The sequence below is a fragment of the Sminthopsis crassicaudata genome, chromosome 2 (genome assembly GCF_048593235.1).
Source record: "Sminthopsis crassicaudata isolate SCR6 chromosome 2, ASM4859323v1, whole genome shotgun sequence".
Lineage (NCBI taxonomy): Eukaryota > Metazoa > Chordata > Mammalia > Dasyuromorphia > Dasyuridae > Sminthopsis > Sminthopsis crassicaudata.
This window is the reverse complement of record NC_133618.1, coordinates 132,956,182-132,982,714: the sequence shown is the minus strand read 5'-3', so window position 1 is coordinate 132,982,714 and position 26,533 is coordinate 132,956,182. Positions and strand designations below refer to the sequence as shown.

The 26,533-nt window shown below is 42.5% G+C and overlaps 1 protein-coding gene across 7 annotated transcripts in view; it reads left to right on the top strand.

The window, feature by feature from the left end:
* FGFR1 (fibroblast growth factor receptor 1) overlaps positions 1-26,533 on the top strand; it is a 67,074-nt gene that overhangs the window by 39,310 nt on the left and 1,231 nt on the right. Inside the window, exons 3-17 of one of the 7 annotated variants that reach the window (XM_074287273.1) lie at positions 11,139-11,405; positions 12,628-12,711; positions 13,084-13,256; positions 14,824-14,947; positions 15,671-15,861; positions 18,362-18,506; positions 20,268-20,464; positions 21,385-21,530; positions 21,717-21,838; positions 22,377-22,487; positions 23,046-23,236; positions 25,240-25,362; positions 25,638-25,708; positions 26,008-26,145; positions 26,358-26,463. In XM_074287273.1, the coding sequence (XP_074143374.1) occupies positions 11,139-11,405; positions 12,628-12,711; positions 13,084-13,256; positions 14,824-14,947; positions 15,671-15,861; positions 18,362-18,506; positions 20,268-20,464; positions 21,385-21,530; positions 21,717-21,838; positions 22,377-22,487; positions 23,046-23,236; positions 25,240-25,362; positions 25,638-25,708; positions 26,008-26,145; positions 26,358-26,463 (2,189 nt within the window). Of the gene's footprint in view, positions 1-11,138; positions 11,406-12,627; positions 12,718-13,083; positions 13,257-14,823; positions 14,948-15,670; positions 15,862-18,361; positions 18,507-20,267; positions 20,472-21,384; positions 21,531-21,716; positions 21,839-22,376; positions 22,488-23,045; positions 23,237-25,239; positions 25,363-25,637; positions 25,709-26,007; positions 26,146-26,357; positions 26,464-26,533 lie in introns of all 7 variants that reach the window. The other 6 variants (XM_074287271.1, XM_074287272.1, XM_074287270.1 and 3 more) reach the window with 6 other exon arrangements.

Below are 26,533 nucleotides of genomic sequence, written 5' to 3'. Positions count from 1 at the left end.
GATTCTTATGAAGTGAACAAGAGATAGAAGGCAGAGCCCAGATGTAGCCATCCATATGAGTTAACTTTTGAGAGAAGAGAGGAAGGACATCTCTATGATTATAGGAAAGGAAGACAGGTCTGGGGAGAGGGGTGACTAGCTCTTCTGCCAAATGTTCTTAACCTTCTCCGTGAAATAAAACAGATCATTAGAGGTCATCAGCTGTACTCTGTAATCGAGGCTCCGAACTTGAGGAGAAAGAAGGTTTCAAATAGCTGATTTGGGGAGTGAGCCAAGGAGTCAATAAAAGCAGAATAGTCTCACTGTCAGTCTATGGCTAAAACAGATTGTAATTGGAGTGGGTCAGGTCTGCCCTCTGCATTGTAGCCTTACCTGTGTTTTTTGCTGCACAGGTAACTATCACTAGAAAAAGAGCTTGGAGCTGATGTTTAACCTAGGACTGGGAGTCGGGTGCTCTGAGTTCAAGCTTTCCTCACTGGACATTACATCCCTTCTCTTGTGAAATCCAGACAAACTGGACTCAATCAAGACAAGACACATCTTCCATCTTCTGTCTGCGTCTTTTGTGTTGGTGTTCCCACATTCCTAGAGTGCACTGTCCCTTTCTTTCCCCTTACTTACTATCTTTTGCATGAAGCCTTTCTTGATCCCCAAGTGCTCTCCTTCCCAAACTACCATGTATGTAGTTATTTTGTATGTGTATGTACTTATTAACTTTATATTTTTGTATGTAATTGTAGTCTCTCCACTAGAATGTAAGCTTCTTTGTGTTTGTAACCCTCGAACCTAAAATAGTGCCTATTAAATAGTAGGTGCTTAATAAATACCTATTAGTTGATTATGACAGCAAGCAAATCACTTAAATTCTAGGTCTCCCAATAAATTATATACACATTTAGGTGTAAGAAAATTTAGGACCACTTTTACTGAAAATTCTTCCTGGTAGAGTTGTTGTGTATACAAAAAGAGTATGAAAGTGCTTAGAAAATTTAAATATATTGTTAGGTGGAAAGATGCTAAGCCCTAAAGGGTATAAAGCACCAAGGAGCTTACCTAGGAATCTAGAGCTGGCCTGAAGGCTATATGTGGGTGCTAAGCAGAGGATCAATGGTCTCATTTGTCTAAAGCTGGTGGGTGGGAATCAAGAAATGGAAAGTGTGTGGGCTGAGAGGAGGTTGTGGTCTGTCTGCAAAGAGGTAATACTTTTTAACATCCTTTCCCAGCCCTCAAAGTTGCCACCCAACCCGACTTTGAGCAATGTCCTTTCTCCCCCGCCTTCCAAATTAGAGAGACTCTGTAAATAAATAAGATAGATAGTAGGATCTGAATACAAACTGTTCTGTCTTGGTCAATCAATTAACAAGTATTTATTAAGTATTTACTTACCTTGTGTCAAGCATTGAGAAGTAGTAAGGATACAGAGAAACAAAAAATGGCTCATATTCTTCAAAAACATATATACTAGTGGAAATGGCATCAATGACAGGAAGTTGAATTGAATCTAGAGTGGAATAGGAGAACGAGAGGCAGGTGTGTTATTTTCCCAGATAAGCCTTTTATCATAATCTTTTACATCCTTTTCTAAATCACAGGGCAGATAGATGTAGATGTGAATAGAATACTGGACCCGGAGTCAGGAAGACTCATCTTCCTGAATTCAAATAAGACATGTACTAACTGTGTGACCTTGGTCAAGTCACATAATCTTGCTTTCCTCAGTTTCCTTATTTGAAAAATGAGCTGGAGAAGGAAATGGTGAACTTCTCCATTATCTTTGCAGGATTAAGTGACTTGTCCAAGGTCACATAGTTAGTAAATGTCTGAGGTCGATTTGAACTCAAGAAAATGAGCCTTCTGATTCTGGGTTCAGCACTCTGTGCCCTACATCTAACTGCCCCATCCACTAACTGCCTAATAATGAACAAGTCCACTTTATCTACTCTCTCAGGCTCAGCTCATGAGTTTAGACTAGATGATGAAGGATATTTCCAGCTCTAAAATTATTTTGGGCTACAGCAACTCATGAGATTGGTGGAGGAAGCACTCACACTGATGAAATCACAGCTTTGAAGGAGGGAGTGGTGTTCTGGAATATTTCCTGAATATGTGAAAGCTCTGTAGTTTTTTTCAGAATGGGGAACCACAGCCTATTTATGATTTAATACAGAAGTTGTGTGTGTGTGTCGTGGATCCTTTTGGCAATTGGATGATATCCATGTGATTTCTTTCTCAGAATAGGTTTTTAAATAATTGAAAGAAAAGCGAAATTTCAGTTAGAGGTTGGTGAAAATAGCAATGTCTCTTTTCCCCCATTCAAGTTCACAGACTCTCAGAAATCTATGGTTCTTTTAGGCTTTGAGTTTAAAATTCTGAGCTAAGAAGTTGCCTGAGGCAATTTTGTCTGGATCTCAAAGCTAATTCGAGGAATTTGAACTCAGATCCTTCTGACTCCAAATTTAGCAGTCTGCTGAGTATTAAAGTCTGCCTTGGAATATCATGTGCTGAGATATGTATTCCATCAAATTGGCTCTATTACGAACAGGGCTAGTATGTTAATTTTTCAAAGTTCGTGTATAATGATAACTAGAATAGCTAACATTTATATAGCAATAAAAGATTTGCAAAGGAATTTAACAACTTGTCTCATTTGATCCTTACAACACTCCTGGGAGATTGGTGTTTTTATTTTATCATTTTTACAGATGAGCTAACTGAGTCAAGCAGATGCCAAGTGGATTACTCAGGGTCATAAGCTAGTAAGAATCTCAGGCAGGATTTAATTTTGGACTCCAAGCCTGGCATGTTGTCCATATTGCCAACTGCTTCTAGGTATGTTCATCCTTCTTCCCAGCTGACATTACTTGGGAGAAAGTGTTTTAATGACAGGAGACTTGAGTTCGAGTTTCCACATTGCCACTTTCTATTTATGACTTTAGGTAAATCATATTGGGCTGTCTGTTTCCTCAGTTGAAAAAGGAAGGTGTTAAAGCTAGATCCTAAGTCTGTGATCCTGTGAGTATATCCCTGACTTCAGGGAGTCTTTATATAAAGGCCCTACCTTTTTCCCCATGGCATTTGTTGAAGACAGTCTTATTTCTAACTACTCCCAGCATGAGCCCTGCTCTATTGCAAATGATCATGTTTTTGTGTCTCTGTAGCTAAACCATCCTCATAAGCACCTGTGTGGATCTGCTGATAACATTCCTTCTACCTGGAGAGCCTTTCTCTCTATAGTTTAAAATTCCACATTCTTTAAAAAAAATTAAAATAGCTTTTTATTTTTCATAATATATGCAAAAATAGTTTTCAACATACACTCTTGCAAAACCTTGTGTTCCAAATTTTTCTTCCTCCCTCCCTTAGACAGCAAGCAATCCAATATAGGTTAAACATGTGCAATTCTTCTAAACATATTTCTACATCTATCATCACATTCTTTTTCAAGACACTTCTTGAATTCTACTTCCTCTATTAAAAATTCTTGTTTTATTTTCCATTTGTTCCCTATTCAAATATTTTTCTTTGTTTCATGAACAATGAAGAGACACATATGGGTGTGAGCATTCAGCAACATGTAACTAAATGAAAGATTTCCAAGAACACGTAAAAAACATGTCATGAGGAAATTGTACGATAGGAAGAAATGATATACTGATCGTGGTGAAAGCGAATGCCCTCTACTGATATCTTCAAGATATCAGGAGAAGTAAGGAAGGTGTCCCCTCACCATCCATACTCCCTAGTAAACTTATGGGAAGACACAGACATGATGGACAGAAATGAATGGGTTTTAATTTTCTTCATTTAAGTATCCAAATTGATGGAAAGAGAACTAACTCTAAAAGGGATCCTTTTAGTAATCTGGTGAAAGCTTAGTACCCATTCCCAGAATAATGTCTCTAAAGCAGGAAATAAAATATATAGAACTACAAAGGGAATGTTTGTTCATGGATTTAATAAAAATAATAAATAATTGAGGGAAAACTTAATATTAAATCATAAAATTATTAAATAATAAATTTAAGTTAAAAATATATTCATATGAAATTTTTTAAAAACACAAAAACATGTATCCTAAGTTAAGGACCTCTGCTTTTAGATTGAGAGAATCTGGGCTTTTTTTCATCTTTAACACTTACTATCACCTATGAGCAGGTCATTTCATTTCCCTGGGAGTAAAGTTCCTCATCTTTACAGTTTGACTATATAATCTGTGATATCCCTTGAAACTCTAAATCTATAAGCCCATGATCCATTTGAGATCCATTTGAGTAAATTTCATGATGTTTTTAAGTCATGTTTTTTCATATGACTTTTAAAAAATACTTCACACATAGGCACTTAAATGAATAAGACATTTGATTTAAAGAGGTTCTGTTCTTTCTTTTGCCGCTACAGTAGTAAGATCTAGCTAGAGGTGTCTGAATTTCTCTCTCCCCCTCTCTCTCCCTCCCTCCCTCCTTTAAACTTGCATAGAACTGATATTCTCTTTTTGTTTGTGTGTCTGTCTCTTTCTTTCTGTGTGTGTCTCTCTTCCCCATTTGAGGAGCCTCCGACCGCCTCACTAGGCACACACTGCCTGTACCCCCTCACAACATACATTTGGATAGTCAAAGAGACAAAAGTTTGTGAAGAATAACTCGGACCCGTTGCCTAATTAAACCGTGGACCCAGAGTACTGTTGACATGGAAAGAATTCCAGCTAGTCCTGCTACCAGAAAAACAACACACCTGTTGGCTTGTTTTAGGTTACAAAGAAATAATGTTGGGAGAATATGGGAAAGAGATGGGATTAAAAGCAACTTAATTTGCTATACTCAAGAAGAGCAACACATCTTTTCCCTGACTTAGGGCAAACTGGGAAAGGAGTCCATACCCTGAAAACTTGCTGCCTTCATCAACTATTGAGAAGCATTGAAAAGGGTCTTTCTGTCCTTGTAGATCGTCAGTCCACTTAAAAAAAAGGGATTTTAACCAAATTTTTTACAAAAATTTAAAAAATCAGGGAAATTGGTAGAAATAAATGTGAGAAGGAACTGAAGAAGGTACAAATATTACTTTGATTGTCCCAGGACATGCTTCTGGACTTGATAATTTAAGGGTTTAGGCTAGTCCCAACACCTTAGCAGGCCCCTGTATTCTCTCACCATTGTGCTTATTTCCAGTTCTTGAGAGGTAAGGAAGCATTGACTTGAGTAGGTGAGTGTGAAAGTAATCTGGATTCTTTAACAATTACTCTGATCCTATGGGCAGACATTTCAGTAAGGAATCCTTCCTTCACTTACTTCTATTCTTACCCTACTTACCCCCAACCCATGATTACTTTCCATTCCAGCCAAACTGGAACACATTATCTTAGCTTAGCCTATCTCCTTGACTTTGTCTATAAGTCCCCCATATATATGGAATAGACTTTTTTCCACCATTATCTCTACTTTTTAAAATCCCTCCTTTCAGGATCCAAATCAAGTGTCCTCACCATGAAAACTTCCTTGATTTCCCTCTACTCCCACCTAAAAATTATCTGTTTCTCTTTACATTTATCATATGACTTTATACAGACCTTCCACCTGTATTTATTACCTTCCTTTTGGTAGCAGTTACATGTGTATGTCCTGACCCTTCCCACCTCTATTAGATTATAAGCTCCATTAGGATATTGAAGTGAAGTAAACTTGATTTCAAATTCTGCCTCATATATTTACTAGCTATGTGATCCTGGGAGAATCAACCCTACCTCTATGACTTAGTTTCCTTACTTGTAAAATTAGGATAGCAATAGCACCTACTTCATATAGGATTGATATGTAGATTAAATAATATATATATATATTATATATTATTATTATATATATTATTATTATATATAATGCTTTATAAGCCATAGAATGTTATTTGTGTTAGCTATTTCTTCACCTTTATAGCCGCAGTGCCTAAATACAATTCCTTATAATAATAAAGGGTAGAATTGATCTTGTGTCCTGAAGTCACAACTCCAGCATCTTCTCCTTTTCCTTATTGTTATAAGATAGTATTAGAGAAGTGGTGTCCAATTCAAATAGAAACAGGTTCCACTAAATTGTATATAATAAGCTGAAGATTAATGTAGAAAACCACATATTAACATTATTTATGTTATATTGCATTTTTGTTTATTTTGTTCAATATTTCCCAGTTGCATTTTTGTATTGCAGCGTGTTTGACATCTCTGTACTAGAAGCTTAGAGGTCATTTGTTTCAAACCCCTCCCTGAACAAGGATCTCCTCAATTCCTACACTTCTCTGTGATATCTGTCTACCAAAGCAGTCCATATTACTCATCATTAGGATGCTTTTCTTCATATTGTTTTAGCACAAAATTTCCCTTCTTATAACTTTCACCCATTGCTCCTAGTTCTGCTCTCTGGTCAGTGATATTTGAAGGCAGTTGATGATATCCCCTACCCTCTTCCAGGCTAAATATCACCTGTTCTTTCAATGGATCCTCATATGGCTTTATTTCAAATACTCTCACTATATTGGTTGCTTCCTTGTGAAACATTCTAGTCCATCAATTATTGTCATCTGTCATCTCCCAATTAATTAGGCTCTCCCCTCAAGGTTGAAATGGGGCTAGGATTTTGGTTTCAACCAAGGCTGACTTTCCATCTGTCTCTTTCACTCCAGTTTTCTTAGCTGCAATAAGTACAATTCCACACCGCCACTCATTTCTTGCTACTGTCTGATTGTGGACCTGGAAGAACTGTCGGGTGCCTAGAGGCTATGGATGACCATGGTTGGTATGGGAGGCAGATGAAAATTAGCTAAGTATCCTTGACATAGGAACACTGAGACAAGCTGGACAACAGTGACTACCGATTGATTTGAGGCCAATAAACCAATAAGCTTGAGGTGCAGTTGAACAAATAGAGCCATTAGCTTTGTAACATTTCTGTGATGCATTTTATCTTCTTATAAATTAGAAATCAAAACACAGAAAAATCCATCTACTTACCTTAGATCACAGTGAACAATGACAAAAAGGACTGAAAAATATTGTCTTCAAGCCTAAGTTGTCATTAGTACCACTAAGTTACACTGTTGTCAAATATGAAATTCAGTTCAAAAAAGTATTTATTGGGAAAATTATTGACCATCTCCTATATATCTAATACTGTGGAGGGATCAAGAAGAGATATAAAAGAAATAATGAGCCCCAAATAACTTCTTTGGAAAAAATATAAATATATTTGTTTGACAGTTTAGTAACTGCATTTCTTAAGCACTTATTGTGTGCCAGGTATTGTACTAAGCTTTGGAAATACAAATAGAAAGAAAGCGAGTCCTGCCCTTAGAAAGCTTATACTTTAGTGTGAAATCAATATGAGCATTCACAAGGGGCATGATAGAATTCAGAGTCAAGAGTGAAGATGAGAGAAATAAAGACATTTAGAAAAAAAAAAAAAAAAACATAGCTTGCATGGTCTGGGAGGAACCAGGCAATCAAAGGAAACAGTCACAGGGGTAGAACTTTGAAGGTAGATAAAAATCCAGAGTCAGAATTCGGGTATCAGATATATACAGAAAAAGCAAAAACAATTTCTGCCCTCAAAAAGCTTGCATTTTAATGGAGGAACAGAAGGAGACATTGTATGTATGAATCAGAACATACAGTATAAATACAGAGCAGTGGGGACCAAGAAAGGCCTCCTGGAGGAACTAGAGGGGGCAGCTAGGAGGCCCATTGGACAGAATGCCAATCAATCCTGGAGTCAGGCAGAAGGACCCGAGTTCAAATCTGCCCTCAGATACTTACTAGCTATGAGCCTGAGCAATTCACTTTAGCATGAGTGCCTCCAAAAATGAAAAAGAAAGAAGGAAAGCCAGAGTGGAAATCAGGAGGGAGAGCATTGCATTCATGGAAAATACAGAAATAGGAGATGGAGTATCATATTTAAGGAAGAGCAAATAGACCGGTATGGCTGGATCATAATATACATGGAGACAGTAGGACAAAAGAAAATCAGAAAGGGTCAGATTGAAAAGTTTTAGATGCAAACCAGAGGACTTTATATTTGAACCTGAAGGTGATAGGGAACCACTGGAGCTTCAAGGGGACGTTGATATAGTAGTGGAAAGAATCTTGAACTCTGAGTCAGGAGCTCAGAAGGTCTTGGCACTGGTACTTAATATGTGTGTGGTCAAGCCATTTTATTTTTTTTTCAGGGTCTCCGTTTCCTCATCTGTAAAAAAAATAAAATAAAATAAAATTTAAAAGGGTGGAGCATATGATAAGTTCCAGGTCTTGGATTAGACTTCATGGAGCTGGGACATTGGTGGGGACCGTGTAGGATGGGTCAGAAATCAGATTAGGCAGAAAGGAGGGGAAAAAACCTATAGATAACAAGCATGAGTAATGTAATGGCTCAGTTACTGCACTGGGAATATAGTGGATTGTTGGGAAGGGTCAGTGAGAAGACATTTGGCTAGAGCATAGTAAGAGAGAGAGAGAAGAATGCTGACTGAGTAAAAGTAGATCCAGATTAGGAAAAGCCTTGAGTGCCAGACCAAGGAGTAGAGTATCAGTGTGAGTTCTTGAGCAAGATAAAAGGTTAATCTGGTTTCCGTGTATGGAGTGCAGTAATGGAAGCCGGTAAAAGGGAAGACCTAGACTGGAAAAGAGACAGTGGGAACGGAGAAAAGGAGACAAATCCCAGAAACGTTTGGAAGGAAACTTGGAGCAGCAAAAGCAGCACAGAGGGAAGAAAAACCGGGCTGGGAGGCCTGTGCCTATCAGACAGAAGAGTTTTGTTTGCAGACTGCTCTGGGGACAGGTGGGAAGCATTTTGTCTTCAATCCAAGTTGTAATGAGGCAGAGACTGTCTCAGCAGGGCTCTGTCTTCTTTCTTTCTTTCCTCCTGGGGAAAATGCCATTTGCTTTCCTTGGCACTTCTTGTCCTTGGGACCTGTTGAAGTCAAATATGTGATGCCAGAGGCTAAGAATTTGAGTTCGCTGTTTGTCCAAAGGCTGGTAACTTGGTACGGATCAAGAGAGGCAAAATATTTAATCAGTGAGGTCACTGGAGGGAAATGAGACTTGATCAATAAAAGTGTTTGCTGTTTTCCTTGAAGAGTGGCTGGCCTCTCAATTGTTTCTTATTGCCTGGGGTGGACAATACTGCAAACTGTTTAAAATATAAAAAAAATAGCTTCTTTTTAAAACCACAGAAACTTATTTTTAAATCGTTAATGTGGTCTCTTTCACCTTGGTATTTTACTCAGAAGGATTGGTGAAGATTGTGGGGTCATGCTATCAGATCTAAAGACAGATAGCTGTCTTTGGGCCAGAGGTTTTCTAACAGATGTTTCTCTTGCCCCTCCCCTGCCCTGCAGGAAAAAAAAAAAAAAAAAAAAAAAAGGTTTAAAATGCATCATTTTCTTGGGGGTGGGGTAGGAAGGGAATAGGAATATGATTAAGTAATTGTGATCATTAATGAAGCTCCCCAGGTCACTGCTCTTTATTAAAGGAGTAGGGGGAGGGGTTGGTTCTATCTTAAATGAGCAATACCAAATAAGAACATTTCAGTTTTGTATAAACTAACATAGTGTTTTGGTTAGATTTGGTAAGTAGAAGACTTGGTTTTTAATAATGGATTTACTAACACCATGTATGGCTTTGGTTTTCCTCCTTTATAAAATGGGAGAGGTGGGGGAGAAAAGATCTTGAGGACTTGATCTCTAAGGTCCCTTTTCAATCAATAACAACAATCTACCATCCTCTGCTTTTATATCCATAGAAATATTCCTTGAAAAAAATTTTAAGTGTTCCTTGACCCTTTGTCGCAAAAGGAGGGTATTGGGTTCTCAGGGTTCAGTGGACTCTGCAGAGATGGTGGGAAGTGTTTGGGACCACTTGGATGCCATAGCCATCACGTGGTATGGTAGAAACACCCAAGAAACAAGTTTCTTCAGCTCTCATGTGAATTAAGAAGATTGAGTAGAATATATCCAATTGAAAACATAATGTAGGACGGTGGACAGGAAGATGAGGAACCTGTGTTTATAGCATGGAATATGGTGGGAAAAAATCACATTGAAAAAGGGGGGTCAGGAGGAGTGATGTCTGAGAACTAATCAGGTCCATTTCTGGGTCAGTCTGTACTTCCGTGTGTAGCAAAGGGCAGGAGGTGCTAGTTGTGAGAGGGAGACTGTAGGAGCTCATGAGAGGGACTTTTTGGACCTCGGTTGCCAGGACCAGCCGTTTCAGCAATCAGCCCCTTTATGCTGCCTCTCAGTAGAGGTGGGTGAGAAGAGTAGGAGCTGGGTGGGGAGGGATGTATGTGGGGGTGGGCTGAGGCGGGGCCTGAATGATAGGATGAGGAGAAAGGACCTTTGTGTCCAACAGCCTCATGCTGCCAGGGCAAGTGCCGGGCTTTGTGGCAGCTGCTGACCCCTGTTTCTAATATTGTAGAACGCTAGGAATCCTTGGGCCCCGACACCTGTTAACTGGAGGTTCTCCTAAGCTGACCTCTCCCTGGGCTGTCACTCTCCCATAAATGTCTGCCTTGTTGTACCAGACCCTGCACTCTACGATTTAAGCATTCTCTCACCAACCCCTCCCGGGGTAACAAGTTGGGGGGCAAGGGGAAGGAAGATGGGCAATACTTCCTTAGGGAATGGGACAAGAACAAGGTAGTGCTGGAAAGGGAATCAGGGACAGTCCTCCAGAAAGTGACTGCCCTTGGCAGCCAGCCAGTCAGTAAGTGAGGGGAGACAAGATACCCTGACTGTAGAGGGATACTGGGGGGGGGGGTGGGGGGAGGGAGGAAGGGCCTGGAATAGCTAGCCTTTTCCCTTAGGATCCAGGGAAATGAAACGTGAAATGAAATGCTTAATGCTGCCGCAGCTGCTTTCTAACTTCTGCTTTTTTCTTCCTATATTCTGTGAGAGAGTCGGTTGGGAAGGAGGTGGAGAAGGGGATTCTAGGCCACCCAGTGCCACATTCAGCAGCTTTTGATATGACGGTCCCCAAGCTAGTGCTATTTTGGATGCTGTGGCTCCTACTCAGCTAGTGTAATGCCCTTTGTCTCTTCCCCCCTTCCCTTCTCTCCCTCTTCTTCTTTCCCCCTCCTGCCTCTGCGGGTGGCGGGTGGCGGCAGCCCGGCCTTGGGGAGCCCCCGTGGAAGTGGAGTCCTCTCTGGTGCACCCGGGTGACCTGTTGCAGCTTCGCTGTCGGCTAAGGGAGGATGTTCAGAGCATCAACTGGCTGCGGGACGGGGTGCAGCTGGTGGAGAGCAACCGCACCCGCATCACGGGGGAGGAGGTAGAGGTGCGGGATGCCGTCCCCTCGGATTCCGGGCTCTACGCCTGTGTGACCAACAGCCCCTCAGGCAGCGACATCACCTACTTCTCCGTCAATGTCTCAGGTTGGTAGCAGTGCACCTCATGGGGAGGTGATGCTCCCCTACTCTTTCCCATGCCCCTCTGCTTCCCAGCTGCTGCCCACTAACCTCTGCTGCCCGCTGCCCACTGCCTGGCTTAGCTCTCAGGTGATGAGAGCCCCATAGAGGAGAAGGAGGAACCTCGGAGTCTTCTCTCTCCTCCCCAGAGCAATAGCTGACTGTTCCTAAAGAGTGAGCATCACACCAAATCCTCCCTGTCACGGCATGTTCAGATCTCCACGGTAACAGTTGGTACCCAGCTGCTCCCCGGACAGCTGACGTCCTTCAGCACAATAACCCATCTCAGGGCAGCAACTCCGGCCCTGGCCCCTTTGAAGGTCACACTTCTGCCACTGTCAAGGTGCAGGAAGGGAACTTTCACCGAAGCGGGCAGGGGGGCAGCACTCCAGGGAAGCCATTCATGAATCTCAGGAACACAGGCTTGTACCTCCTAGGCCAGCAGCAGGATGGATCAGGGAAAGCACACACCTCCCTGGGGATAGGACGTGTGCCCTAAAGTCACCCACTCCTCTCGGAGGCTCTAGGAGGGGTGCTGACATCAACTTGAATGGTTGCTTGTTGACAATGAAGCTGACCGCCAGGGTGGGACCAGAAGGTCGGCTGGGATGTGCTTGTCGGGCAGTGGTACTGTTGTAGGCATTGGTATTTCTGTGTTAAAGAAAGACAGGTCAGAAAGCCCTAACTGTTGCTCTACTACTTACTGTGTTGTCACAGTGGTCTTAAGCTATCCCAGAAAGGGAGGAAAGCTCCCTGGTAGCTGCTGCTGCTATATTTCAGATCATCAGGGATACTGGTGGTCCCTGGAGTTAAGATGGGGAGAAGGAAAGGTGGTTGACACACGTCACCATGTTCACAAAAAGGCAGTAGCTGCAACTACAAGCAATTGTCTTGCTGGGCAGATTTAGGGGTGCAGGCAGGGACAAGACATGGGATGAATTGAGCCAGGGGGTGGGAGTGGGCCTGTGAACTTGTTGTAACTATTGAACATTTGCTATTATATTAGATTGGAAGTTAGTCCTTGAGGGTAAGTGGCTCTCAGGGGTCACCTATCTTTATGTTAGACAAGGAGACTGCTCCCCGGACAGTTGTGGAGTGTAGAGATTAGGACTGGTATGGTTTAGAGGGCCTGGGAAGCACCCTTCTATTTTGAAAATAAGTCCAAATGCTTCTTCCTCTTCCTTCACAGATGCTCTCCCTTCCTCAGAAGATGATGATGATGATGATGATTCCTCATCAGAGGAGAAAGAGTCAGATAACACTAAGCCAAACCGTACGCGTGAGACACTGTTTTCTACCTTATTACCATGGAAATTCGGGACTCGGTCAGGGTGTGGAGAGGAGGAGGCTTGGAGTGTTATACCTGCAGCTAGTTTATTCTGGTTAGAGTCTGCAGTAGCCTCTGTGAAAAGGCTGGAGGGCACTAAGTGCCCCAAAATGCAGTTATTTTGACACATGGTGGGGAAGGATGGTGGGTCAGGGAATAGTTGATTTGGGGCTAAGTAGGCAGTGCTGGTCACTTTTCCCAGATAGTACACAGGGTCATTCCTGGGAGATACGGCACACAGTACTGACCCAACACTCTTGCTTTCTGGTCTGGCTGATTTCCCCTCTACTTCTCTCGGTTCACTCTTGGCCTTGGCAGCCGTGGCTCCATACTGGACATCACCAGAAAAGATGGAAAAGAAATTGCATGCAGTACCGGCGGCTAAAACAGTAAAGTTCAAATGCCCTTCAAATGGCACCCCTAATCCCACTCTGCGTTGGCTGAAGAATGGCAAAGAATTCAAACCGGACCATCGGATCGGGGGCTACAAGGTGCGGCTATGTGGGGGGTTGTTGGAAAGATGAACAGGAAACACAGGGACAAGAGCTGAAAGGGGGACTGCTGAGAGCAATCAACAAGCATTTATAATGTGTCAGGCACTGTGCTAAATACTGGGGATACAAAGAAAGGCAAAAGTTCAATAACTAATGGGGAAACACCATGAAAATAATTACGTGCAAACTAGGAATGGGCAGGATAAATTGTAGATGATCACAAAGGGAAAGAATAACATTAAGGGAGATCACAGGAGGAAAGGCTTCTTGTAAAAGGGGAGGTTTTTAGCTCTGACATAAAGGAAACTGGGGAAGTTGGGAAATGGACGTGAAAAAGGAGGGAAAACTAGATATGGGGGACGGCTTTTAGCAAAGAATAGTAACTAGAAAGCTTAGTGTCACTGTATCACAGATTTTATATCGTATATATGGAGCGTTGTGAGATGAAAGACAATGGGAAAGAAAGGAAGCACTTTAAAAGCTAAACAGAGGATTTCATATTTGATTCTGGAGATAAGAAAGAGTTTTGGATGTGGTAAGGGTTCATTTAGTCCTTTCATTTTACAAATCAGGAAGCTGAGGCCCACAGAAATGAATCGATTTGTCTAGATTCATAGAGATAGTGAATAATGGAGCTGGAATGTCAACCTACATCTTCTGATGCAAATCTCATTTTTCCACCAGAGCAGCCTCCTTCCCTAAGACTCTGTTACCAACTCTCCTTATTTGCTGATTATTCTTGTGAGCCTTTATTCCTCTCACCTATTGTCTTTCCTAAAGCACATAAACTAAGCAAAAAGGGAAAATAGAAAACATGGAAATATTGAAACTTTTTTTAAACCCCATTGATACCTGTAAGTTTACCAGGTGTATATTTTTAAATTGTATATTCAGGGTAGGGGAGCATTGTGCTTTGTTTGGGCTTGAAAGTATGAACAGCACATAACCAGTGCTATGAATGAATATTTGAAAGGATGTGCCAGGCTCTATCCTGAAGTCTGAGAGGTGGGATTAGGGTGGTTAAAAGTTGAGGCATTCATGTATTGGGAAAAATAAAATTTAAAAAAAAAGTTGAGGCATTAAATCTATGTGTGTCCCAGGAATAGCTGTAGCATGGGGTTTCTATTTAACTTCCAGTAAGGCTCTTCCGGACTGTAGGGAAGACCAATTGGAACATTTCACTCCTCTTACTGTTTAGAGTGTATAGAACCCAAAAAAGAATACTCCATTTCAACAAGTTGGGACACAGAATACATTTGTGTCCCAACACAAAAGTGATTGTTTCTTTATTGTGAATTTGGAGCATGGACGATTTGCTGTGTGACTTGGGACAAGCCACTTTAATCTCTGTTTGCCTCAGTTTCCTCATCTGTAAAATAGAGATAACGATAGCACTTATTACCTCCCAGGGTTGTGAGAGATCTAATGAAATCACTTTGCAAACCCCGAATAGCTATATCAACTTATTTTTTCCCTATGTTGGAAGGATGGAACTATTAATATAATGGCTTGGTTTCATGTTATGCTCCTTTCCAGTATCTCAGTGATTCACTCTTCCTTTCAGGTCCGCTATGCCACCTGGAGCATCATAATGGACTCAGTGGTGCCATCAGATAAAGGCAACTACACTTGCATTGTAGAGAATGAGTATGGCAGCATTAACCACACCTACCAACTGGATGTTGTGGGTAAGGAAAATAACAAGAATGAGGGACAGACTTGAGAAATAATCCCTTTGAGGAAAGGGCCAAGAAATTAGGAGCTTGAGGGAAAAGAAGACGAGAAGTAGACAAGATGGTTTCCATATTTACTAAGGGTTATTTTAAGCTCCTTGAGGCATTAGACTATACCTTTATTCATCTTCTTGAATCTCTTAGCACATAGCAGGTACTGAGTGACTATTTAGTGATCTAATAAGCTGCTACTTCCCACTTCCAGTGAAGATAGTAAAAGAAATAAAAGGGATATAGACTTGGGAAACAGATATGTGTAAAAAACAATGTGGAGTATGGTCTTTGTGGGTAGGAGAGGTGAGTGATGGATGGGTTAAGATAATTCCTTCTTAGAGTTTTCTTGATTTAAAATTTCCAGAAATGAGCAAATCATCTAAGAAGCAGGTATTTAAGTTTAGTGGTTTTAGAAGTTGTGGTTATTCTGAATTAACTGAGTCTTTTTTTTCTGGAGGGCCAGCTGGACTTTTCTGATTCCCTGAATCTCTTAATTGAGATGCAGTGAAAAGGCTCTGTTTGTGGCTTAGAGAATATTACCTTCAAATTTAAAATTGCCCTCTGGGAGCCTGGTAAAGTCAGGAACGGTGTCTAGGCTACTACTCTTTTCCTTTCTTATGAGACTTGAATTGCTTTGATACGATTAGTGTTTTCCTTGCCTCTGTTTTCCCTTTTTCTCTGTAGAGCGGTCACCTCATCGGCCCATCCTGCAGGCTGGACTGCCTGCCAATAAAACGGTGGCTTTGGGCAGCAACGTGGAGTTTATGTGCAAAGTGTACAGTGACCCACAGCCTCACATCCAGTGGTTAAAGCACATTGAAGTGAATGGGAGTAAGATTGGCCCAGACAACCTGCCGTATGTGCAAATTCTAAAGGTAAAACTGGTCCCAGGACTTTGGAACCACTTGGAACCACGTGGGCATTGTGGTCTAGGAAGGAGACAGAGTCTCTCAAGCAAGGACTCCTTGATACACTTGCCAAGTCCCTTACTGCTCTTGAGCCCAAGTTCTTTTCCTTCTAAGCACCTCAATCTTATTAAAGATAAAATCTCTTCCCAGGGATTTGCAGTAGAGGAGATGGAGGGAGAAATAGGACTACAAAGCAGGAGTGGGCTAGGGAGGGTAACTTTCCTGTGGCTTAAGAGTCAGCCATTCATGAGGCATTTTGGTTCCAAGTCTGGGCCTTTGGACAGGGTCTCTCCATGACTTTTCCCTGCTTCCCCTCCATATTGAAATCAATTTCTATTAGCTAGGGTTAGAACAAGGATGCAGTTAAGTACAGCATCTAGTTCAGTCTAGCAAAACACTATCTACAAATTCTCCATTGCAGAAATGTTCTCTCTCTTCCCCTTGATCCTAAGTATTGACTTCCTTAGTCTCTATCATGTCATGTCCCCTTTCCCTTCTCTGCTTCCTCCCTCCACCAGATGCCCTTCACCCATAAGATTCTGCTTTTTCATTAATCTTAAGGAGGAGATTGCTCGAGATCCCATAATGGATCTTGCAATAATAAGTCACCAGAAGTCAAAAACGGTCATATCGTTGTCACAGACCTCATCCTTCTGCGGCCCATCTGTCCCAGGTTTAAACCTGCCTGTGCCATTGGTTCTGACACTGGTCCTGCCTATAACTGGGACTGTGGGCTTAAGCAGTCTCAGGATTTACACTATGGATAAATAGATGATAGATGATAGATAGATAGATAGATAGATAGATAGATAGATAGATAGATGATAATGTATATGTTTGTATGTATGTGTAGCCAAGTGGCACATTGGATAGAGAGCTAGATTGGAGCCAGGAAGACTCATTTTGTGAGTTCAAACCTGGCCTCAGACACTTACTAGTGGTGTGACCCTGGTCAGGGCAAAACATAGCAAACCACTTCAAAATCTCTGCCAAGAAAACCCCAAATGGGATCAAAAAAGAGTCACATGTGTCTGAAATACATCATACATACATACACATACATATATATGTACATACAAAATTATACCTATGGAATAGAGAATAAAGCAGAACATTTGATTCTAGTGTTTCATTTTTGACAGACTTTTATATTCATTTTATATGTAATTTTTGTCAGTCGGTTTTTCTTGACCATGGAGAAGTCAGGAAACTGATCCTGTGGTGTACAAATTAGGAAAGATGACCAATCTCACATAACCCCCTTCCCCTTAGCGCCTTGCACCTGCCTGGTAGCCGCCCGGGGGCTAAGCATGGCAGTGCGCATGTGAATGCCCAATTGACTGGTATGTAATTGGTTTATTCCAGCATTCGGGAATTAATAGCTCAGATGCGGAAGTGCTGACCCTGTTCAATGTGACAGAGGCCCACAGCGGGGAGTATGTGTGTAAGGTTTCCAATTATATTGGTGAAGCTCGCCAGTCTGCGTGGCTCACTGTCACCAGACCTGTGGCAAAAGGTAACTGGGAGATGGGGCCGTCCTATGCGGGAGTTTGGTTTAGGCCCAAGCCGCTGGGGCAAACGGAAAAGCCAGCCCCAACCTCTCCCTGTTTTCCTACTGTTTCTGGTGCCCAGAGCCATGGAAAAATGCCTGGCATGGGCGGCTGGTTTGGTTTGGTATTGTGTCGGTTTCTACTGGTCCTTTTTGCCTCATGTGTTATTCCTTCGCTGTGTGTGAGTACGTGTGGGCATGTGTGTGTTCCTGTGTGTGATACTAAAGGCAGTGTGGTGTAAAGGAAAGGGCACTGGACTTGGAAGTCAGAAGATCTGTGTGACCAGACACAAGTCATTAAAAAAAAAAAAAAATCTCATTGTGCCTCAGTTTCCTCAACTGTAAAATGGGTGTGATATACATCTGTGTTACCTACTCCACAGGGCCTTCCTGAAGCTCAGACGGCACTTTACCAACCTTAATTATGCTATAAATGTCAGCTCAGTTCAAGGGACATGCTGGAGGATGAGATGAGATGAGACCATCTCAATCCAGTCTCCGTGAGCCATAGATGAATCCAGTTACCCTTCTTTCCTCACGTGTGTGCCTTGTACCCTGTCTCTCCATTAAACCAAACAGCCCCCTGCCACCTACCAGGCCCCATTTCTCCATGCCGCCCAACGCCAGCATGCTTGGATGGGCCAGGGGGTGCCAGCATCCGGTGAAGGGTTATAACTAGCCATCTTCTCCATAGGTCTGCCAGAGTTCTACCTCAGGGTCTCCTCTCTCTTTCTATCAGGTCTCACTGCTGCCTGGGATTTTTTTTTTGTTTATGTTTTGCAAAAACAAAATATTGGGAGCATTTTTCATCTTCTCTTTTGCCTTCCTTTTTTCTTTCCTTTCCTTCTCCCACCATCTCATCGTCCCGGAGGTCTCATGCCTTGTGCTTGTCCATTTTGCCCCTGTTGTCTCTTTTAGACGGCCGGTGTTAATACCACTGACAAAGAGATGGAAGTGCTTCACTTAAGGAATGTCTCCTTTGAGGACGCGGGGGAGTATACATGCTTGGCGGGTAACTCTATCGGACTCTCCCATCACTCTGCATGGCTGACCGTTCTGGAAGGTATATACTGTACATCTTCTCCTCTCGTTGTCCTGCCCCTACCATGGGCACGGGGGGAGCATGCATTGCAGGTCATGGAGAAGCCCAGGACCACAGGAAGCCCCGGGGGGCAGGGGAGAGGGATGGAACTAGCAGGCAAGGGCTTGCCCCATGCCCTCCCTGCCTTGGTAGTACCCTACCAACACCACCCTCTGGCTCTCTCCACTTGTGAGAATTCAGCCCCCTTCTGAAAGAGGAGCTTTCCTGTTTCACAAAAGCAAGGAATCTCCCATCCACATCTGGCTCTCTCCTTTGCCAAGGCAATGTATGCTTGTAGTCTGGATTTAACCTGTGGCTGGGTGACCTTCCAAAGTAGACTCCTTCCTTTCTTATGTCTGATACTTCTACATCCCCCCCCCAAAAAAATCTCACCCTTTGGGATTAAGAATCCCCAGAAATAGTTTTTTCCCTCGACCCTAAGTGGTTTAGGGGGAAAACCTCTACATGGTAGGACACGCTTCTCTCCCAATCTTCTCCGTTTGAAGGAGCTGGTTCCTATATTGACTTGCACAGCCTTAAGCATGGCCTCTCAGGCTGTACCCATTTTCCCTATTTCAGTGATGTTAGATAGGAAAGGAAGGAGACTGTTCAAGGTGGTGGGATGGCTTATGTCCTGGGAATGAAACCCCTTACTGCGGCCTTTGGAATGGGGATTTGCATGGGGACTCTAGAGGCTTTTTATTCTGTTATTGCTGCTGCTACTGCTGTTGCCACAACTTTTATTTCCTTCCGTGCTAGTATCATAGACCCAGCTAGAAGCAGGGAAGAGTTCAGTGTTTACTGTTGACTGTTCTTGTTCTGTCCATAATCCCTATGTTCCTCCCAATTTATTGTTTCTGTCCCTTAATCTGAAGGAAAAAAAAAAAATTCTTCCTGTTATCTACTTCACTTTGGTGAAAATAGTGTTCCAGGTTCTGTCCTGTTGAACTGAGGCTGGGAATCCTGACTTTCTAGAGGGTGTCTGTGATGGCGTGGTTTACTTGGCGGGGAGGTAGACAGAGATATGAATCTGGGAACAGGGGTGATACTGTGTGCAGGGGTTTTAAAAACAATGCTCCATAATCTCTCTCCATGCTGAGACGAGACTCAAAATAGTGGAAGTGAAGTTTGAGGAGAGTACAGAGTGGGGAAAAGCAGCCTGACCTTCCCATTACTCCTCTCCTTCTTTGGTTGTGAGAGATGGGAGCTATGGCTAGGGGTGGGGACAATCCTTTCCAGAGCATCTTCTAAAATCCACATGCATGAATTTGGTCCAGGATTGGGACAGAGTTGAGGATATAAATATTTGTTATTTTGGTTTGATGAGACATGAAGGTAATCATATACAGTAAGGATGAAAGAGGGGGTATTAGATCTATATTCAGCAACAGAACCCAAGACACGTGGATGTCCTTTTCTTCTCCCCTTCTGTTTCCTGAAGGATAATGCTAGCCAAACAGGGCGGCTCAGCTTGGAGAGCTTCCTCCTTCCTGGGTGGGGGCCCAGTTACAAGCAGTTACATCCATGATGATAGTCTTTGGGGAGTCTATTCTATTCAGTGACTGAGGCCAAAATCTGACCAGCCTCCAGCTCTATAATCCCACTCCCCATCCCCTGTGGGGGTAGGTGGGGTGGCAGGGAAATAGGGAAGGGCCACTTTTTTTTCTGATGGAGTTGGGGCCTAGGAGGCTGGTACCCCCACCCCCTCCAGTGCCTGCTGACACCCTGTTCACACCGACTCAGCCCTGGAGGAGAGACCAGCAGTGATGACTTCGCCTCTATATCTTGAAATCATCATCTATTGCACGGGGGCTTTCCTCATCTCCTGCATGGTGGGGTCCGTCATCATCTACAAGATGAAGAGTGGTACCAAAAAGAGTGACTTCCACAGCCAAATGGCTGTGCACAAGCTGGCCAAGAGCATCCCCCTGCGCAGACAGGTAACAGAAAGTAGATGGGGGGTTCACACTCTCCCACCTATACCCAACACCCTGTCTCCTCTGCCACTCCCTGAATCCCCTTTTCCTGTGCCCTAAATTTACTTTCTTAGCTTTGCTTCTACTTCTGAGACAAGGCCACTAAACCCCCACATTGAGTTATAACTCCCTGCCCTAGGAGATGCTGCTTCTCAACCCACTGCTTTCCCCACTAATTTCCCTTCCAAAGCCCCAACTCCAAGCTTGTGATGCAACTGAATCTCTGAGTTAAATGCTGTCTGGTCCTGGGCGTGCAGACCAGATCAATCCATGATCACTCTGAAGGTCACCTCTAAAAGGGTTCCCAGCTGTGTATGTGGAAGACCACACAAGGGACGACTCACTAGGGAAAAGTCAGAGGTGTGGGTATGCGAGCGAGCATCCTGAGGTCTTTCTTATAAAAATCTTCATGGGAATTGTGTAGAAGAAAAAAGTCTGAAAGGGAAGGCTTTTGAATGGATCTATAACTCTGGGAAGAAGAGATTGTTTTAAGAGTTAAAAACCTCTCATCTGGGTCAAAAGGACCAAATCCTCTCCTGAGGCACAAAGGTAGAACTGCTGTTGGGGTAAGAGGATATAGACTACTATAAAATCTTATAAGGGATCTTAGATTATCATCAAAATCCTACTTCTTCATTCCATGGATCGGAAAACTTAGAGGGGTTAAACAAAGATCACTCAGCTAAGGGTGGGGGGCAGCTCTGGATACAAGTTTGTCTTTGAAGTCCCAGAACTCTTTCCACAATGGAGTTAAAAAAGTGGATATAGAATATTAATCAGAAATTTTGGCACTAAGTAGAAAATTTATTCATCTTCCAGATGAACTATTAAGCCTCTTATCCCGCGTCTACTTCCTAGAAAGGTAACCCCACTCTTTTTTACAGGTGTCTGCTGATTCTAGTGCCTCCATGAACTCAGGGGTCCTGCTGGTTCGGCCGTCACGCCTTTCTTCTAGCGGGACCCCTATGCTGGCAGGTGTCTCAGAGTATGAACTTCCTGAGGATCCCCGCTGGGAACTGCCCCGGGACAGGTAATTCTCCAGCCCCAACTTCATAAAGGTTCCTGGGTTCCTTCTCCTAGGACATGTTTTGGAAGTGTTTCCAGGAAGTTTTCTCTATTCATTGCCCTGAATTAGATAATACCAATAGATGGTGACCTCATCTGAAGGACTGTAACCATGACAACACTTTCTCATCCCCTATCTGTTCTTAAACAGGTTGGTTCTAGGCAAGCCACTGGGAGAGGGATGCTTTGGACAAGTAGTATTGGCAGAAGCTATTGGGTTGGATAAGGATAAACCCAACCGGGTGACCAAGGTGGCAGTGAAGATGCTGAAATGTAAGTGACATATTGTACTAAAGCTGCTTCTGTTTCCCACTGCTGTTTTTCTGAGCAGTCACAAGCCTCAATCCAACAGAAATACTTCAACTTATTTGCTGCCCCTATTCTGGACACATTCTGGAATGTTCCACTTGTTGGTGCCTCGGCATCTCCAGTGATTATAGTGGCCTTAGGTAGTTTTTATTTTGGGGGTGGTTTATCAACAGGGCGGGAGCCTGGGGGGTGCCAATAAAACATCCTAACGAGATGTGTTCATTTGCCACCAGCCTAGGCTTTGTCAAATTATTTTAAGATCTTATTTTCACTTCAGCTTTATTCCTCTCCATTTTACCCACTTCCACAGGTCTCTGCTCTAAGTCCAGAAAATGGATGTGCATAGGGGAAAAAGGGAGGATGTGAAGGAGGGGGAATAAAGTAAATCTTGGGAAAAGGGATTTCTCAAGGATTGATGAGGACTTCTTGGTGCACGGGAACCTAACTGCTCTATACTGTAAAGGAAATGACTACTACATGTTTTTCTGGTTTAAATCTAAAGCGGATGCAACAGAAAAGGACCTATCAGATCTGATCTCAGAAATGGAGATGATGAAGATGATTGGGAAACACAAGAACATTATCAACCTGCTGGGGGCCTGCACACAGGATGGTAGGAGCTAAGGCTTGTCAGAACAGGCTTAGAGAAGCATCTATATGGGCATATCAGTAACAAGCTGTCTCAGTCATTCCTATGGGGAAAAAGTAGAGACAATATTGTCTAGCCAGCCTAAAATCAGCAGGACAAGGACAGGTGTATGTGTATGATGAAGGAGGGGTAAGAAATGGAAATTATGGGAAAGGGAGAGGGGAAGGAGAGGGATGGGGAAGAGAGACACTAGCTATTCACAGGGCTTAGACACAAAGATGTCTGTGCCCTGCCTGGATTTGGGGGAATAGTGAACTGGAGAGGAGTGCTGTTTCCACTTCTCATCTGTTAAGTGCAGCTGCATTTCTCCTGGTGTCTACTGCTACTCACACTTTTTGCTTTGTGGCTACCCAGAATCGTTCTGGGCCTTCTTTGAAGGGGTAGTGCTTTGCAGAGTGGCTTGATCCACCAATGCAAAGCAGGACAATGGCTGACATGAGGAGTTTTAGGTGGGGGAGGAAGATGGACATGGGACCTAGCACCTGAAAATTATTCTACCCCCTCCTTCTTTATGCCTACCAGGCCCTCTCTATGTCATTGTGGAATACGCCTCCAAGGGCAACCTTCGTGAATACTTGCAGGCCAGGCGTCCTCCTGGACTTGAATACTGCTACAACCCCAGCCATGCCCCAGAAGAGCAACTCTCCTCCAAGGACCTGGTGTCTTGTGCCTATCAGGTGGCCAGGGGCATGGAATATCTTGCCTCAAAGAAGGTAGGCCATGGCAGGCCAAATGGGCTCTGTGTCTAAGGATAGAGGGTAGAGAGTAGGGTGACTTTCTGAGGTGCTGATTTGAGAATATCAGATCAGCCAGCTGACTAACTTTTGAGTATAAATTTAATCCTTTAATCAGACTCCTATCAAATAAGAATTCATTGTTCTCTCAGGTTATAATTTATTAGGCACCATTATATACACGGAGATAAAAGGGAAGGAGACTCAAGAGTTCATGAACCCAAAGAGCATATGATTTACATAAAGATATGTAGGAATTTGCATTACTATGGATCACCACAGTGGATATGAGCACTGGGCTTGGAATCAGGAAGTTTTATCTTCCAGAGTTCAAATCTGGCCACAGACACTTATTAGCTGTGTATCTCTGGGCAAGTCATTTAACCCTATCTGTCTCAGTTTCCTCCAGTTTCTTAGAAAAAGGAATGATAAACCCTTCCAGTATCTTTGCCAAGAAAACCCCAAATAGGGTCACAGAGAATCAGACATGACTAAGATGATTCAATAACATTCTAAGAATCATAAAGTAGGAATGTTAAGAGTTCAAAGGGACCTTAGGAATCAGCTACTACAACTCCTTTTTGTAGATGAGGACATTCGGATCTAAAAGGGTTAACTGACTTTCCCCAAATAACACAGCTAGTTAGCAGAAGAGCCACAATTTGGATCTAAGTTTTCTGACTTCAAATTCAATAGTATTTCCACCATACAAACACCTGAACACAAAGACAACAAAATTTAATTATACTATCTATACAAAACCTAAACATATGTGGAAAGGCTAGGAATACTGGATAAATAGAAAACCTGCAATTAGACAGCATCATCTTCATAAAGCTGGCAGTTTATTTTGTCTTCATTGTTTAATTTTACAACAAAAAATCAACAACAGTTTATAATTTTTTCTGAAATTTGAGGTAATCCATCTTATTCTGATTTTTTGCATATTTGTTTTTAATTTTTTTCAATCAAATCTATCTTTTCTTCCTCCCATTACCCTCCTCCAATGTGTTTATATGTGGTGTCCATATGATACTCCTCATTTTCTTTTTCATCACCTTAATACTGAAATGTATACCATATATTTGTAATCATTGTAGTCATTTTTATAACATCATGAATCACTGTACTACTATTTAAACAACCATAGTCTACCTAACCAGTTCCGGTAGGCCAGTCAGACTATGGAAAGAACATTGGACTTAAAATCAACTAATGTAGAGTTTCAGGCCTTGCCCAATAACTTTACAGTTGTGTTACCATGAGCAAATTATGTTGCTTCTAAGAATCTTTTTCCTCATCTGTAAAACAGGAATAGTTAACAGTACTTATCTCACAGGGTTGTTTTGAGGAACAAATGGGCACTATATATTAGTGACTATCTGTAAAATAATAGTAATAATTAGACTTTCCAGGACTGCCAAAAGATGTGACTGGTTTTGTGGCTCTTGTTGAATGTTGCCAGATTGAGTTCCAGAAAAGTAGCATCACTTTGTGGTGCTACCACTAGTGTATGGAACTTTTCCCCCCACTGAGATTTCACACATTTTTTTGCTAAATTAAATCCATTAATGACATCTTATTACTTTAATTTGCATTTCTTTAACTATTAGTGAGGTTAGACATGTTTCCAAGACATCATTCACTGGATTTCTATTTATTTGTTCACACCCTTTCGCCCTTCTTTGTTCATTTGAGACTATATTAGTTGTTGACTTGTATTAGTTTCTTATAAAGTCTGAAGATCAGGGTTAAGTAGAATTTTGAGAAGCAAATGTTATGAATAGAAAAAGGAGGGCATTTCAAGTATCACAATTTGTATAGTGTTTTAGAAGAGGGGAGTAGGGTGATTTGTTGGATATAGGAAATATAAATGGGAATATGAAGAGCTGAGGAAGGAGTTTATAAAGCTGACAATTGTTAAAGCCTCCCCGCCGCCCCTCCTCCCACCTGAAAATTCTACTGCCCGCTTCCATCTTTAGTGCATCCACCGGGATCTGGCAGCCCGGAATGTCTTGGTGACTGAAGACAATGTGATGAAAATTGCAGACTTTGGTCTTGCTCGGGACATCCATCACATTGACTACTACAAAAAGACAACCAATGTAAGTAAAGATGCCCTTTTCCCATCTGTACCATCAGTAGTCTTCCCCCCCACAAGGTTCTTTCATCTATCCTCTCCCTTGAAAACCTCTACCCCTTTTAGTCAACCTTCTCTGTAGATCTGTGTAATTGCAGTTCCCCAAAGGTGATGGCACTTCTCAGACAGTATGGTGGGAAGCACTGCAGGTACTCACTCTAGTCTCTGAACATCTCTACTGCTTCTCACACACATCCCTGATTTCACTTAGTTACTTCATGCTCACTGTACTATATGTAGGGTCGCTTGCCTGTGAAGTGGATGGCTCCTGAAGCACTGTTTGACCGGATCTATACACACCAGAGTGACGTGTAAGTTGGAAATAGTTGCTAGAATGTGGGATGAAGAGGTGTGATGACAAAGAGGTCTTGCCTACCCTCAAAACTAATAAAGGAATTCCCTGGATCTTGAGTAGAATCTGGAGTTGGGGGAAATAAGATTTTTCTGCTCACTTTGGGATTGGGCAGTTACATCAAGTCTAGGAGTGATGACTCACATTCTAGTATTTTCAGAAACCTGCTAAGTTTGGAGTGATAGATATGTGATACTTTAAAATATTCTAGTTAATTCTGTGCCTATATAGACCTATTGAATCTATGCTGACATACAGGTGGTCATTTGGGGTGCTGCTATGGGAAATTTTCACCCTGGGAGGCTCCCCTTACCCTGGTGTGCCGGTAGAGGAGCTTTTCAAGCTGTTGAAGGAAGGTCATCGAATGGACAAGCCCAGCAATTGCACCAATGAACTGTGAGCACAAGGACCAAAATGGGGGAGCTGTGGGAGGAGAGTGAAAATGCTTGGGGAGAAGAGAGTGAAAATGCTCCTGGAGAGGAGCGAGAAGCTAGTGGGTCATAATAGGGCTGATGCAGAAAAAACCCTTTTCTTTCTAATCATTCTCTTTTTTTCCCACCCAAACCACTTATCACCTGGCTACCTCCCATCCCCAATTCTTGCCCTAGATACATGATGATGCGGGACTGCTGGCATGCAATCCCCTCTCAAAGGCCTACCTTCAAGCAGCTTGTAGAGGACTTGGATCGAATTGTGGCCCTGACCTCTAATCAGGTACAACTGTCCCCTCTTGGGCTCCAGAAAACATCCTAAGACTAGCAGCACTTCTATCCAAAGTTCCTCC